Consider the following 16,065-nt stretch of genomic DNA (forward strand, 5'->3'; position numbering starts at 1 on the left):
TCAACAACCCTGTTACTTCCCACGGATACAATATTTTGAGCAATGGGACTGCAGAAATCTTACTAATGGCACACTTGTAACACTATGGAAAGGCTATTTTTAACCTCCAGATACATGTAATTATCAGACTAATTCTTTATTTTCAGCATTCATCTTGAGACAGCGAAGGAGTCTCGCCTAATGATGAACAATGAGTTCATTATTCCTGTGACGGATGAGACACGTTCCATCAAGCTATTCCCAGATGAGTCCAAGCGGCATTCACTGCCTGGTGTTGACCTGAGCACCTCTCTCAAACCTCGTGCCAACTTTTCCCCAGTCGGCATCATCAACACTAAACGCCAGCAGTACCTCTACAGCCCCCAGATCCCATTGGGCATCCTGAAAGAAAAAGCCATTAGCATGCTCACTGAGGCTGTGCAGGGCGGAGGCTCCCACATCCGAGACCCGGTAGGCGGGAGTTTGGAGTACCAATTTGTTCCCATCCTGAAGCTTATTGGAACACTGCTTATCATGGGAGTCCTAACCAGTGAAGAGGTGAGGCTTATTCTCCTCCTGATTGACCCCAACGTGTTTGGGGAGGCCAAGGAGGGTGAGGAAGTGAAGGAGAATGAGGTGGCTGTGGCGGGAGAGAAGGAGGAGGTGAGCCAGAATGAGGAGAAGGCTGTGGAGGCAGGAGAGGAGGAGACCAAAGAGGGCAAACCACCTGCCAAAGGTCTGCTGGAGAAGTCGTTGCCCGAGTCTGTCAAACGCCAGGTGATTAAAAGGGTCATAAAAAAATGCAGCCACACATTTATTTTCATTGAACAAGACTGGTGATTTGAAAATTACTGCATAAAACTAAGTCCATAAATTTTTATGCCAAGGTCTTAATTAAATCTGCCTTTCTTATTTGCCTTTATCGATTTGGTACACTAATTTCTCATTTGTCAGCATTTCAGTGCTTTTATGATTTATCTGGTGAGAAATGACTGAAGAAGATGATGGTAGAATACTAATGTACACATATTAGTGACAAAATGTTGTGAATATTAGAACGAAATGAAAGAAATTTCAATACTTGCATGATGAAATGACAGTGAAATGAAGCATTTCTCCCTGCACGAGGTTAAAAACAAGCAAAAAATAATTAAAAGGATTAAAAAAAACTTTCAATATCTTGACTGAATATCTGTCCTTTTCAGATGTGTGAGCTGCTACACTACTTCTGTGACTGTGAACTGAGGCACCGCATTGAAGCCATCGTCTCGTTCTCCGACAAATTTGTTTCCAAGCTGCAGTACAATCAGAAGTTCCGCTACAATGAGCTAATGCTGGCTTTCAACATGTCTGCCGCTGTCACTGCCAAGAAAACCAAAGAGTTTCGTTCACCCCCACAGGAGCAGGTATGGCCCTGCAGTGGAGCTATTATGATAAATAATTTAAATTCTGCTAGAGATTTAATTGATTAATAAGATGTTCAAGGCCAGAACAAAAGAACAACACCACCCTAAAAAAATCCCTACCTTTGACTGGTAGAGGGGCAGATACAGATTGTGGAACACAAGTTTTTTTTGTTGTTTTTTTTTTTTTGCTCCCTTGGTTGTGTGTTTTTACTTTCACTTGGAATTCCCAAAAGGGGACTGGGCCATATGTGAAGATGCATTGAACATGGAGAGATTTGGACGTGCAGTGGAGTTAAGTGTCTGGCATTTAAGAGCAAGACATTTTTAGTGGTCCCAAAAGGGGGATTTATTCTGGGTTTATGTCCAGCTTTTTAAATTTCAAGTCGGAAGTTAAGGATGCATTGTAAAAGTCTGCAGACATACTATGAATACACGTACTTATTATGGGGGAGTCTGAGGTTGTTACTCACACACAAATAGAAAAATAAAATACAATATTAACTATTTGGGCATCAGGAATGGGTGCTGGAACTGGCAAAAACACTTACTTTTTACTTGCTTGAGGTGGTTTTTGGCTTTTTTAAAAAAAAAAAAAAAAAAGAAAAAGGATTTGATATACATTAGGTCAGATTGGGAATATATTCTGAACCTGTTACTCCATCGGACAATCAGCTGTTTCAGATTCTAGAGAAACCATTATCCATGCTCACTGACATGAAAAGGTGAATCACAACATGTACTGTTGAAAATCATTCCTGAAGACCTGTCCCTATTCTTCTCTTGAACACAGCCAAAGCTGCTAGTTTAGTTTATCAGCGTGTATTTACAGCTATGCGTAACGTAGCCTGAACAATCACCAGCAGATAATATCGCAGACCTTATAATATTTGGCTAATTAGTTGCTCAGCTGGTGGAACAGTATTATTTAAAGGTTGTCATGTAAATTCCCTGGGGAATGAACTACCAGTGTTCTTCACTGTGTGATTGTAAAATGAACTACGTGTTTCCTATCCATTCACACACATTCATACTGATGGATGCATCGGTCGGCAACGTGGGGTTCAGTGTCTTGCCCAAGGACGCTTCGAACCACCGACCTTCTGATTGATGGGCGACTGCTCGTCCTCCTGAGCTACAGCTGCCCTGAAAGCATATATTATATAGAGTGCATTGGTAGATGAATTGCTTCATAAATGTCTGTTTGAATGAGAAACGCATGTAAAGTGCTTTGTCGAACCTACACAAGCTAAAAAAGGTGCTTTATAAGTCTGGGACATTTATTTATTCACTTCAGGCCAGATGATGGAATTGACCTTGTTGCGCTTTTGTGACACTTCAAAAGTCAAAAGAAATATTCAGGCTGTCAATATTTTTTTTAGTCACTTTTGAGAGTCACGTTTTAGTCAGTGTCAACATAAAGTTTGCCAACATCAGCTTTTATAGTGTCTTGGTTTCCCTAACTAGGGGAGTGGATTGTGTAACTTTTGTTTATTTAGAGTTTTCTTTTGTAACTCCTCAGAGTCCATTATTGTGACTGAATATCAGGGACAGCAGTTTCCCCCATGCTTAATGTGGGCGATAATGGAGGCATTGAAGGTGATTACACAAAAGCTGGAGACAAATCTTTATGATGTCTCACGTTGATGTCTCCTCTGAATGGGGTCTTTTTTTTCATCTGGAGGATGAGACTTCTTGGAGACTTCTTTAATGAGCCTTCCTCTCAAACTCCAAGTTGTTGTCTACAGTTTATTTTGTAATTAGAACAGCCACACTCACTGTATTCATCCATTTCTCTATTAAAACTATTTAGTATCATGGTATTTAAGATTTTATGGAAAAACACTGATATGATTGTTTTGGTTTGGATCTCATCAAGTATTACAGCAGATTGTACTGCATTGAGAAATCCTTTTTCATAATGGGGCTTTTCAACCAGCAGAGGACACAGAAAATAGAAAATTGTGGTTTCCAGTGAGACCCAGATGACAGAAAACAAGAAACCACCTGGTAAGGTGTATTATCACATCCCACAGGACTTAGAGCAGGGAATTTATTGCTGTCGTTATTGGAAAATAACCTCAGCTGGTGATGGAATGAAAACCAATCCAGTTATTGGTTAAAATGAACCCAAACAAACCACACAAATTTTCTTCTTTTTGCTAAAAATCAAATAAAGAGTCGGGCAGAGTGTAAAGCTGCTTCAGGTTCAGAGTATATTCCATTTAACAACCTTTTTTTTTCTTCAGCATCTCTCTGAACTAGATTAAAGAATAAGAGTGTGTTCACCATTGTAGTTTAGATTTTTATGTCCGGGACAGTTTACTTTCTGGTTAATGCTGGAACCTTTGATATCTGAGCAAAACGATCCTGATTTTCTAAAACACAAAACATGGACATGGTCACATCCCGACTGAACAGCTTCTCTGATGTATGTTTGCAAATGTATAAAGGAGTCAAAATAACAGCAAATAGCTTTTATTTATGTTTAGAAGAAGGCAGTAAACTGTACATTTGGGGTGTTTGGTTTGCAACAAAGATCAGACGACACAGTCGCAGTTCTATAAATATTCGACACCAGCAGAGCAACTGTATCACTTTGTTTTTATAGTCTGAAATTTGTCAAGTGTGAACACACCCTCAGAAATAAATACAATTTTTCTTATAGCTGCCAAGTAAGTAAAGTTGCAGTCATCTTTTTTTTTTTTTTGTGTTCATATACACAACACAGCAGCATTTCAGGGTTTAAGCCAGAGTTTTAAATCTGTATGACTGCAAAGTGTTCAAACAAATTAAAAAAATAAATGAAATGAAATGCCCATCCTCTGAGTTGTAGCACCATGTAGCGAAACCCATGCCTACAGTTACACTGCGATCCCTGAGAGAGAGATGGTGGTGCTCAGCAGCAGGGGATCGCTCCATGTTCTTCCAATGGTTTATTAAAAAGTTTTGCCAGAAATAGACATCAGGATAAATTAAACTGCAAACTGTATTTGCTGACTGTGGAAGCGTCTCATTTATATTTAGTGTTTTATAATTAGCTTGCGACATATAGCCAATACAGCAGATTTATGGCTTTTAGAGTACCTTATCATTAGTCTTTTAATGGTATTTGTGAGTTACTTCAGTGTCTTAATTTCTGCTTATGACTAGACTTGATATGAAATACTTGAGACTATTTCTGTGTTGAATGGACACGTATCAGGAAAACCTTTGAGAGCACTTATTGCAGGAGATAATAGTCACACTGTTGACTGACCTAAAAAGATGATGTGATGTCGATTGTGGCCACTTCTCTCTATCCCAACCTTCTTTAATTATTCTTTAATACCCTTGTGTTCTTGTTTGTTCATTTCTCCTCCTTTCTCTTCCACCCATCTCCTCTCAAACTATTTTTATATTTCCCATGACTCTCTTTTTCTAACCCCGCCACTTTTTTTTTGTTTATTTCTTTTTTGTTTTCTGCAGATCAACATTTTGTTGAACTTCAGCGCAGGGGAGGACTGTCCCTGCCCTGAGGAGGTCCAGGATGAACTCACCTCCTTCCATGAAGAATTACGCCTGCACTGTGGTAGAGTCCAACTGCATACTCAGTAGATTCTTATGCAGATTTTGAGCATTTCAACTCACAGATTTCTGAGCACATTACTTAGTTTGGATTATTTTCACAACATCTGATTTTGTTCTTGAGTCTTTGGTACCAACTTTTGTTTTCCATGAACAGTATTAAGTTCTTCATCTAAATTGGATGTTTGACTTGTGTGGATCATGCCCCTCATGTATCATCAAGAATTATTTTGTGACATTGACATCTAGCATGGGTGCGGTTTTCTTTCAATCATTAAACAGTTAAGCAATCGCATTAAAATTGACCGAAATGTGTTTGTCCTTGCAGGAATTCCTGCAGAGGAGGAAGAGGAAGAGCAGGACACTTCAATAAAAGGTCGTCTCTTGGCTTTGCTCTACAAGATCAAAGGCCCACCTCACAAGACAGAAGAGGCGCCTGAAGAGATGGAGCAGGCTGCCCCAAGTAAGTGCCTGTTAAGCCTTTTTTTAAGACGTTTCTGATCACTTCATGCAGTGTTGCACTTTATTGAAAAAAATAAATAAATAAATTAGGTTAGCGTAACCAAAACTTTTAAAATGCACGTACATACATTAGTCTGACTGAAATCGTATTAAATTGTGCTTTTCCAAGGTGGACTAACACACCCAGATCGTGTGGTCGTAGCTTTATTTAATCCTGCATGTACACCTTTAACTTGCTTGGACTCAAATGGACCTGGGTGCGCCGCACATGCTGCAAAGTTCCATCTTTTTGCCTCTTTTTGTAAAAAAAACAGCAATGCATAACTATATAAATACAGCCAAATTCCCAATAAAGCTGCTCTCATTCACATATAATCACATATATCTGTCACTCTACTCTAATAAAATCCTGTTTGAAGTAGTAGAATAGAGTCCACAGGAATCGCATGTTGGATAACGGTCTACAATTGGCACTGACGTATATGACACCTGGGTGGCTAATTTCTGCTCGGTGTGCTGCACTCAGTAAAGTTACTTCTACGTTATCTCACATGATGAGCCTGAAACAAACAGAAGTACAAAACAAAAGGGATGCAACACATCCATTTTACGATTTTGCCCAGCAACTGGCTCCTTTAAGTACGTAAGTCTTGATGTGAAGGGCTCACCTCACTTGTTGTCTAAAATAATGAAGTGTTTCTCAAAAAGTCATGCTTATCTGTATCTGTGGCCCACCCCAGTCTGCAGGACAGTCAGATGCTATCCCTTTATAATGTACGTAAGGCGGTACTGTATGTTAGCAGCTCGCTGAGGGTAACCATGCTGCTTCCAGCAATGGAAAATGAAGTCTACTTTATTTAGCAGGTTTATTCACGTGTAAAAAAAAAAAAAACTGTAAATCAATGGTAATTCTGGTGGGTAAAAAAGGGTATTAATCACATAAATGTCCGATCTTTTCTAATGTATCGTAATTTTATAAATGAAAAATCATTTCACAAATAGTAATGTACAGGATTACTGTCAAACCACAGGACCTGAAATGCTTAATAACATTTCATGCAGAGGATATAGAATATTTTTCATTAAATGCCACACTGACATTGCAAAATCTTTGAAGGAGGACTGATTTTTAATTTTAATTTTCTATCAGAAATGTTGCAGAACGTCACTCACCTCGCAGCAGCAGTAAATGTAGTTACTAAGTTATAAATCTCCAGTTTGGGGTCAGTGGTTTTCAATAATCGCTGCCCTTTCCTGAAGGTATGGTTCTGTTCTGTTGAAATGATAGAAGACTAATGGAAAGCCTTTGCAGGAGTTACTGTTATAAATCTTAATGTCTTTTTCCACCTCACGCTCCGAGACTGCATTACTGAAGTTTCATAAATGAAACGATGATGTGATCCCAGAGGATTTCTGACAGACATGCGTTACCTTTTTATATTACGGTCTAATCACATTTTTGTGAATTATATAATTTTACGTATTGGATGAATAACAGCAATCAACTGAAACACTTCCAACTGCGAGGATTTCCCTAAGATTAGGATTTACTATTCCAAAAGCATAGAAGTTATTGTTTTTATTAAAACTTGACTGATTTATTCATGATTCCTGTAATGGAAATCTCTTACTATGAATTACAACAAGGAAAAACAATATGTAAAGATGATGTAATAAAGTATTGCATCTGTTCTATCTGCTGATAACATCTGACTTTCAGTTGTGCTACCTTTTTAGTTTTACATTGACTCAGAAGCTCATGCATTATTTAAATGTCGGATATAATAACGGTTAAAGCTAATGTTTCTGTGTTAATGGGTTTCTTTTTTCTTTGTCATTAAGCCCTATTTAAGATGAATTATGAAAATCTTGACAGAATTTGAAAAGATGTACCTGCCAGATGCAAGTTTGCACTTTCTTGTTTTTAATGGTTAGACATGATAATGTTAACTCGGTGTCTGATTTAGATATTGCTTAATTAGAAGTTCTTACATTTGATAACTTTGGGCATGAGGGCAAATTATCTTGCAGATATTGCAGTTTTTTAGTCTTATGACTCACTTGCCAGCCTCAGTTTGGGATGACGCAGAGCAGATGTGAATCTGGGAGACATCCACCTTCAGGGCAAACTGCTCTCTCTGCCTCTCTCATTAGGATTCTGCTTGGATATAACCCCTCTGTTTGCTACAGATGTTGTGACTTAAGCACTGAAAGTTCAGCGACGGCTTTGGAATAACAATGTTATCATCAGGAGAAGTGCAATATTTAGTTATAGATTTGGCATTTATCACCTCAGGTCAGTGAGTGTCTCTGTGGTAGTGCCTGGTTTTATTGTTGCTTGTCATCTGTGAGATTGCAATTTAATGAGACCTTAAGATTGAGTTTGCAAGACAAATTGGACCATATAGCTTCATACCAACCTTGGTAACAGTTCAATGGGTTTGTCTCTGATTATTTATTTTATGCTCTGTTGGAAATCTGGATAAAACCCAGGAGGCACACCCACTAAATCCCCTCTTTTTGCATTGTCTTATGATTAGAGATCACAGATTCCTAACATACCTTTTTACAGTCCTATTGCGGTGTGATGCAGATACAGTTGCTATTTAAACAGCTGCAGATGTCTTAAAATATTTAAATATATTTTTATTCCTACATTTTGGTCAAGGTTTCTTGAATGATGAGTAAGTGATTGATATGCAGGTAAAGGTGTTTTTTGTAGCTTTGGTTTGGTCACCACAAGGGGGTGAGTTTTTCCAGACGAGGTGCCTGATTCTATTTCTAGTCAAGATTCATTTATTTATTTCCAGTCTGTATTATTTTTCATATTTACATGAGAGACTTCACTTCACAAACATTCCACCTTATGGGTGGAAAAAGATGTCCTCGTTGTTTTTGCTCTATTTTCTTTTTTTTTTTAATCTTTTTTTTTTAAACAATTTCACATCTTTGCTGCTGAGTGCAGTTATTTTGTTAGAGGTGTTGGTGGTGAAGGTAATATTAATTTCCCAGGGGCTTCTCCCACTTATAATTACTGTGCTTTTAACTAACTTCCACTTGACTCTGGACTCTGATTGTCAGTCTGTACACTTTCTTCTTTATCTCTTGGGGGCAGAGACTATCGTGACTCACAACTCATAAAGTTGCACAAATATGTGTTCTATGTGTATCTTCTAGTTCACTATCTATAAACCACATGTAAACATCACCTGGATTATGATACTGTATAGGCTTCAGTTCCCCTTCTCATACTGCTCAGCTGGGACACCATGTTGAAATCTACATTGCATTTAAATAAAATTCATAACTTATTCATGCTCAGTTGCTCTTAGGCATCTGAGCAAATTCTACAAGTTTTATTACGATTGCTCTTAAATTATTTAGATGTCCTCTTGGCTTTATCAAAACCTTCTATTGTAATACTGTCTGGAAAGTTAAAGCTAGATGATTCACTCAAACCACCTTTTGTATTTTGCCAGTAAGACATTCTCCATCATGTTTATTTTCTAACCATTCACTTATGTCTGACCTTTAAGTGGTGAAGGGCAAATGGAAATTATTAGGAAATCTGGCAACTATTCCTATTAGCTATACATTTTCAGCAATTTACAATTTTTTTTTTTCCAAAATGTATCAAAACAATTCACAAGTCACTATTTAGCGGTGATCATAGTATTAGGCTCTGACAGCATTGACTGCAGCATCTGTAACCATTGGTAATTGTGTGCACATGTATTTCTCTTTTCTGTAGCTAACCTGAAGGAGCTAATCTCTCAAACCATAACTAGCTGGGCTCAGGAGAGTCACATTCAGGACCCGGAGTTGGTCCGAGTGATGTTCAGCCTGCTGAGGAGGCAGTATGATGGCATCGGGGAACTGCTCCGGGCCATGAAGAAATCTTACACCATCAGCGCCGCATCCGTGCTGGATGCTATTAACCTGCTGGCCTCTCTGGGTCAAATCAGGTCTCTGTTGTCAGTACGCATGGGCAAAGAGGAGGAGAAACTTATGATTGATGGACTCGGGTAAGAAAATATGTTGCTATGAATGCAGTGATAGTCGTTTCTTTTTTAAGAACTACAGTAAAACTGGTAATGTAAATGCATACTGGTTCCCTGTTACACACTGTTAGTGAGTATTTCCAAAGTGAAATATACTTCAGTGCTTTAGGATGTTGGAATGTAAAATACTTTGATCTTCACGAATAACTTCTCTTTGTGTTCTTAGTGACATCATGAACAATAAAGTTTTCTACCAACATCCTAATCTGATGAGAGTTCTGGGCATGCACGAGACTGTCATGGAGGTCATGGTCAATGTGTTGGGAGGAGACAAATCCCAGGTAAGAGTGGCAACATTAATGGCGCTTTTCCACCAGCTCGCTCGGCTCGGCTCGGCTCGGCGCGCTGATGCGTGTTTCCACTAGCACGCCGTTCCTGCAACCTGGCCGATTTTCCGTATCACCTCAACCCTGGTTCCAAGCGGACCGAAGCGTTACTAAAACATGACGTCAGCCGACTGCCTTCCACTGATTGAGCGTTGAGTGTCGTCACTGGAAAGCGTCATAACGTGGATAATAAAAGCTAGCTAGCGTTAGCAACCGTTAGCTTACGTCGTCTTTTTGAAGCTCGTAACAAAACTCTCCGGTACTTTCAATACTGTTTTGTCTGGCGGCCAGGAGTCTTCTCTGGCTCTCTTCTCTTGCCTTCTGTGCGACAAAAAGCCACAGGGGGAGCAGCGACACGCGCAGCCGTGTTACGACGACCCCGCCCACGTCGAGGAGGCACGAAGTATAGGCTACTCGTTTGTAATGGAAACACAACCAAACCGAGCCGTGGTGAGCTAGTGGAAAAGCGCCATTAGACTCGACGCGCCAACACTTAGTGCAAATGATCCAATTCATTACTTTATTTGTGCTCAGAGGTCAAAAGGTCTGCAGAGTCTACAGTGAAGAAAGTTATTCCTTCTTCTAAAAGATGCTGCATTTAAACTGTGTGAAATGCCTCATTTGGCTTTTCTTCTATTTTAACCATTAATGTCATGAAACACATTGCCATAACACCGCTTAGTTGTTCAGTTTCACATTAATCTTAAGCAAAGATGCAGTGTAGAACTTCATGGAAAGAAGAACTGTTTCCATTAGGTTGACATAAGTCATTTATAGCCAAATATGCCACAGTTCACCCTCTTAGCCGCTCTGCCATGCTGCACCACCATGTCAGAAAAAACTCCCAGTTAGTTCAAATCCGCTCAATCTGAGTTCACACGTGAGACCATGGAATATACTACAACAGGTCAGAGATGAACTTTAACTATTTTTAAGTCAAAATAGACAGATAGATAGATAGAAAGATCTGTCTTTGTCACTGTTGCAGAAACGAAGAAAAGCAGTTTAGCAGCAGAATGAAAAAAGAAAGTACGTCACAGAGAGAAGCAGTAATGACACTAAATGCAATGCAAAGTGCAGCAAGCAGTCTGTTAATATGCAATGTGCAAAATGGAGTCTGTGGAAAGGTTAGAGACATGCTCTAACCGTATAATATTGCACATCGAGTTCTTCATTTGACACAATAGACGAATGGAAAATTGAACTCTTCTACAATACATATCAAATCATGTGTTCAATACATATTCTGTAAATGGTGAAAAGTAACTCTAAAGTGAATGAATATTAACTCTTTAACGCGTTTTAAATTTCACAGATTTTTAATTTAAATGTATTTTCATATTGTTTCATATTGTTGCAGATGATGACATGATCTTAAATCATTAAATTAGCAAACCTGCATGAAATCCAACGTAAGATCTTTTCATTCTTTTCACATCTATTCATTTTACTCTTACCAAACTAAAGAAAACATGGGCTGGCATCATCCCACAATGCTCTATTATTATTTCATCTAGAAATTATTATGCTAAACGTTGGTCTGTTAAATTTCCCTGAACAAATCCACACTGGTTTAAGTGAGGTAAATTATTTAGCTTATTGGATATAAACAGGGAGAGAAGTGAACATGGATTATTGAATATGGACAAAGCGAACTTTAGAAGAGGTGAAACTTAAAAACAAACAGAAGTACTAAGGCTGTCGAAACTTCGGATGCTTATTAGGCTCAGGAAAAAATCCTTTTATCCTCTGAGGATAAAGTGAACCAACCTGATACCCTGAAAAACCACAGCGTAGCATAGATGACAGGGGAGTAAACCAGGCATGGGATGGCATGTGAGGGTTAAAGGAAGCATCTCAAACACTGCTGACAGAAGCTGGAAGAGCCGGCAGGGATTTAATCCGATTGGCCAGAGCCCAACATGAATTCAACCTCAGACAGACAGACCTCAGGGATACTTTAAGGCCCTGATGACTGACTCTGGCAGTCTGACCACAGTCTGAGACATAAATTCAGGACTGTCACTTGATATGTACGCTTACTGTGGCCATATAAAGGGGCAGCTCCACAGCTCATAAGCATATGGCAGGTCTATGTTATTTACACTGGGATCATTTCTAGTGTTGCCTTAATCATTGTATGGTGCTGTATAACATCAAGTTATGGATTATTTTGTTTGAGGAAGATTTGTGTAAGCACTTTCTTGTCTTGGATTTAATTACACTAGCATTACAAAAGCACAAGCTCAAGAATACATTAAGTTTAGATGAGATGTTTTGCAGAGTGAAAGCACACATCCAGCACAAAGAAACTACTCACCAGATTCTACACATTCAAAAGGCAAAATTGATTTCCGCTTTTAAAGTCGGAAACATTTGGCTCACTTCGAAGTTGCCTGATAAGTGTGCTTTTCAGTGTGGTGCACTTTTGTAGATTATAATTTGCTGACAGAAAGGTAAGGATTTTTCTCTCTCGGTTGTCTGTCTAGCCCTCTGGCAATTTACTTGCATTTCTGGCAGGGAGAAATATTACTCTGCTGATTTATGCTCAGACTGGACCTTAGACTGAGCCCACAACTTGTAAAAATGAGGATGGCACAGAAGAAATAGAATCGGATGCAAAAAGGTTTCAAGGTTAAACAGTTTTCTGAATTGTAACCTTTGTTTTGTGTTGTTTCTCAGGAGATTGCCTTCCCCAAGATGGTGGCCAGCTGTTGCCGTTTCCTATGCTATTTCTGCCGCATTAGTCGCCAGAACCAGAAAGCCATGTTTGACCACCTGAGCTACCTGCTTGAAAACAGCAGCGTTGGGCTGGGTAAGTGATGGTAGATTCACTAAGAGTCCACTCTCCTAGCTGCTACTGACAGTAACCTAATGGATTTTCAGTGTATCATTCTGAGAGAAAGACAAGAGGGAAGACAAACGGAAGACAAGTCTGAGGAAAATATAAATACTGAGGAAAGATTTTTGTGACATTGAGGAATTCCTCCTCAAGTATATCCTACACTATAGCACCTAAAAATGTCAATACTGCCCCCAAAGTGAAACAATGCACTAAAACCAATAGTTTTAGTGCATTGTGGAAGAGTTTCTCGGCTAAAGTATATTTTCAGGCTCATCATCCACATTATAGGAGGCATCCGGTGAACAAGAAACATTTTGTAATTCAAAATGCCAAAATATCAGGTTCTGAGAAATAGGGTCATGGAGGGAGGAAGACGACAAAGAGAGAAAAACGACGGTAACGAAGGTTATTTGTAAGTCCAGGGACCGATGAGACAATGAGTTGTGTGTGCTGGTGCTGCTGCTGCATACTAAAGCACCGGCCTCTGAAAGAAGAGAGATTCAACTCATCTAACAAAGATAGACGAATATCTGCAAAATGATGGAGACTCAGTGGAGAGCAGAGACTATACCATGAATGTATAGCTCCGTATAACTCAGAGGTTAAAAAATTATTTACAATTTTCCATTTACAATGTGACACCATCATTGAGGTCATCTTTACACCACTAGAGGTTGTATATTCTTCAAATATAACTGAAGGTTGTTTCTATCCATGTGGAAGAGAACTGTGTCGTCGGTGCAGAGAGTTGCTGTATTGCAAGAAGAACTCTTGTACTCTGGAAAACAGAAAAATGTTATAATCATTAGAGCCAATTAACTACGTAAAAATCTCTTCTTCCACAAGCTCATCCTCAGGAACAACAGCAACAGGCAAGATAAGTTAAAATCAATCACCAGCTCCTCTTGCGGCTCTGAGTGGAAAATCATTGCATAACGGCTCCTCTCTTTTGAGGAGAACGTCCTCGTTTTCCTCGTTTTCCACCTCTTCCACCGGCACCTCTTTAGCGGCTCCTTTTTTGGGTTTGGGGAAGTGGACTGTTATTTGGGATATTTCAGTGGTGTTGCTCCACTCCTGAAAACTGAAGGTGGGGGCTGCAGAGGGTTGAGTGTGACTGGTGCTTCCTGCCATCAGGTGTCTGCTCCAACCACGACAGTTTGTAGTGTGAACTTTTTGTGAACGAAAAACGTCGTCTTTAAAAAGCTCAGCTGTTGTGATGGGCTTAGGATGAACTCTCATCATTATGTTCCTGATGGAGAGGTCTTTGTCATCCTGCGATGAAACAACAAGACAAGAATATCCGTGTTGGACTTCTCAGATATACCGAGGGCATTTTCAGTGAAAAAAAATTCACCCCAAAAAACATGGAATTTTTTTTTTTCTTCTTCTCCAAAAATCTGGTCATGTAGCTTAAGTTCCCAGACAGTCTTACTGGAGAGATATATTTTCTGATTATCCACTGATTGGCTCTGTGTCTTTCTTTGCATCTTCTCGAGATTTTCAGCTGAGCTTTTTTTATCTGTGAAACCATGGATTTCTGTGCCATTTTGGATGCTTTGTGGCTGGGAAGACTTCTGCTGGTAACTCAGGCATTTTTTTCCAACTATTATGATGCATAACCATGGCAACAGCAAAGTTGTTAACCTTTTGGAGCAGCTACCCGAGCTACCCAAAGCCCAAGTTATGCCTTCAATAAGACCTCAATTCAAGATGAGTTGAAGTGGAGATGTCTTGGAGGCAAAGTGAGAAAGAGAGAAAGTGGAGAGAGAGGTGAAACTTATTGTCATGGAATGTATGAGGTCACTGGTGGATGGAATGGACAAGCTTGGACTCCTGATGAGAACACAGCAGACATCTCAGGATGGCGATATTATTGTTTGATTATTGAGACGTGACAGCAGCTCTGGCATCTCTCTACTCAGCTTTGGGACTGTGCGGACGGAGAGATGTTGAACTGTTGGATGTGAGTTTCTGTCCATGTACAGAGAGTTAATCTGTGTTACCTGCCAATGCTGCATGTGTACTCATCAGCTAAGTTGTTGCCAAGCTACAAAAACACCTTAACCCATTGATGGCGATCTCTGAAGATTTATGCCGCACCTTCCTCTCTGTTATACTTAAACTTTCTGCATGTTTGTTAGCTGTTTTATATCCTATTTTATCACCTCCCTATAACAAAAGCATATCTTTAATAATTATGAATACTGAAGCAATAAAATTTCCCTTTGGGGGATTAATATAGTATTATTGAATTGAATGGAATAGGTTGGGCTGTTTTGGCTTTGAAGCTTGGCAACAACTGAGCTGGTGATGTCATTCACAGTGTCTGCAGGTAATAAAGGTGAACTCTCAGCAAACAACATGCACAGGAACTCAGCCAACTGTTTGACATTTGTGGTGCAGAGATGCTCTTTCTTAGTAACATGTCCAGGACTATACCATCTATTGTTACTGAAATCCCTCCTGTTTCAGCAGTCTCTGCCAAAATAGTCCTGAAGCTGAGTAGAGAGTTGTTGGAAATCTTCCTGCAGCCACATTTTAGTGAAAAAATAATTATATTGCCTTCCTGATATTCCTGCTGGGTCCTCATCGGGGCTCCCAGCATGTCCATTTTATCCAACCGTGATCTACCACTTGTGATGATCAGCGAAAGAAATGTTTTAAACTTCCCCCTCCTTTCTCTTCATTATGTTCTTGCTCAAGATGTTCAACTAATCTGGATTCGGTGTCTTATTCCAAGCATTACTTGGGCTTTGGAAAGTTCAATCTGATGCTCCCACATGGAAACAACTTTCCTGTTGCCATGGTTATGCTTCACAACAATTTTTGAAAATGTGCCAGAATTACCAGAAGCAAACATTGCAGCACCCAGCATAGAAAAATGTTTTAAAAGTAAATAATTTACCAAAAACCACCTCAGTGGAAAATCTCAAAGACACAAAGAAAAGACACCATAAATGTATGGTAGAGTTACCGCAGCAGGCTGCCACCAGTGCAATGCCATTCTAAAACATAAGTTATAGATAAATATAGAAAATATACTATGATCTTTAGCTTGATAGGTTTTTACATTGACAAAATCCAATGAAATGACATGTTTAGTGATTATGTTTCTGAACTGGTTTGTCTGGAAATGTCCATTTGTGAAGTTTTTTGCGTTTTTTTTATAGAAAATCTTGTGGGGTTTAAACTTGACAAGGATTTATAATTGTATAATTATTGTATGTTTTTTTTTTTTTTCCATCTCAACTGATGTTGATGAAATACAACAGATTAAACTGAAGGTTAAAAATGTCATTGGCTGTATTTTAACAGTGCTCTTCTTCTTATGCACATTGGATTTAAAATGTGCAAAGAAATTGTTGTTTTTATTTTATGTGAACATTTTTTAAGTATTCGCCATTTTAATGATTAACATTTGT

General features: G+C 39.1%; 1 protein-coding gene across 1 annotated transcript in view; it reads left to right on the forward strand.

Moving 5' to 3' along the window:
- Nucleotides 1–16,065, forward strand: part of ryr3 (ryanodine receptor 3) — a 120,837-nt gene that overhangs the window by 62,292 nt on the left and 42,480 nt on the right. Inside the window, exons 37-43 of the mRNA XM_075458510.1 lie at nucleotides 147–756; nucleotides 1,185–1,385; nucleotides 4,851–4,953; nucleotides 5,278–5,412; nucleotides 9,163–9,436; nucleotides 9,639–9,753; nucleotides 12,481–12,613. Coding sequence (XP_075314625.1) covers nucleotides 147–756; nucleotides 1,185–1,385; nucleotides 4,851–4,953; nucleotides 5,278–5,412; nucleotides 9,163–9,436; nucleotides 9,639–9,753; nucleotides 12,481–12,613 — 1,571 coding nt within the window. The remainder of the gene's footprint in view (nucleotides 1–146; nucleotides 757–1,184; nucleotides 1,386–4,850; nucleotides 4,954–5,277; nucleotides 5,413–9,162; nucleotides 9,437–9,638; nucleotides 9,754–12,480; nucleotides 12,614–16,065) is intronic.

This window comes from Odontesthes bonariensis, chromosome 24 (genome assembly GCF_027942865.1).
Source record: "Odontesthes bonariensis isolate fOdoBon6 chromosome 24, fOdoBon6.hap1, whole genome shotgun sequence".
NCBI classification, from domain to species: Eukaryota; Metazoa; Chordata; class Actinopteri; order Atheriniformes; family Atherinopsidae; genus Odontesthes; species Odontesthes bonariensis.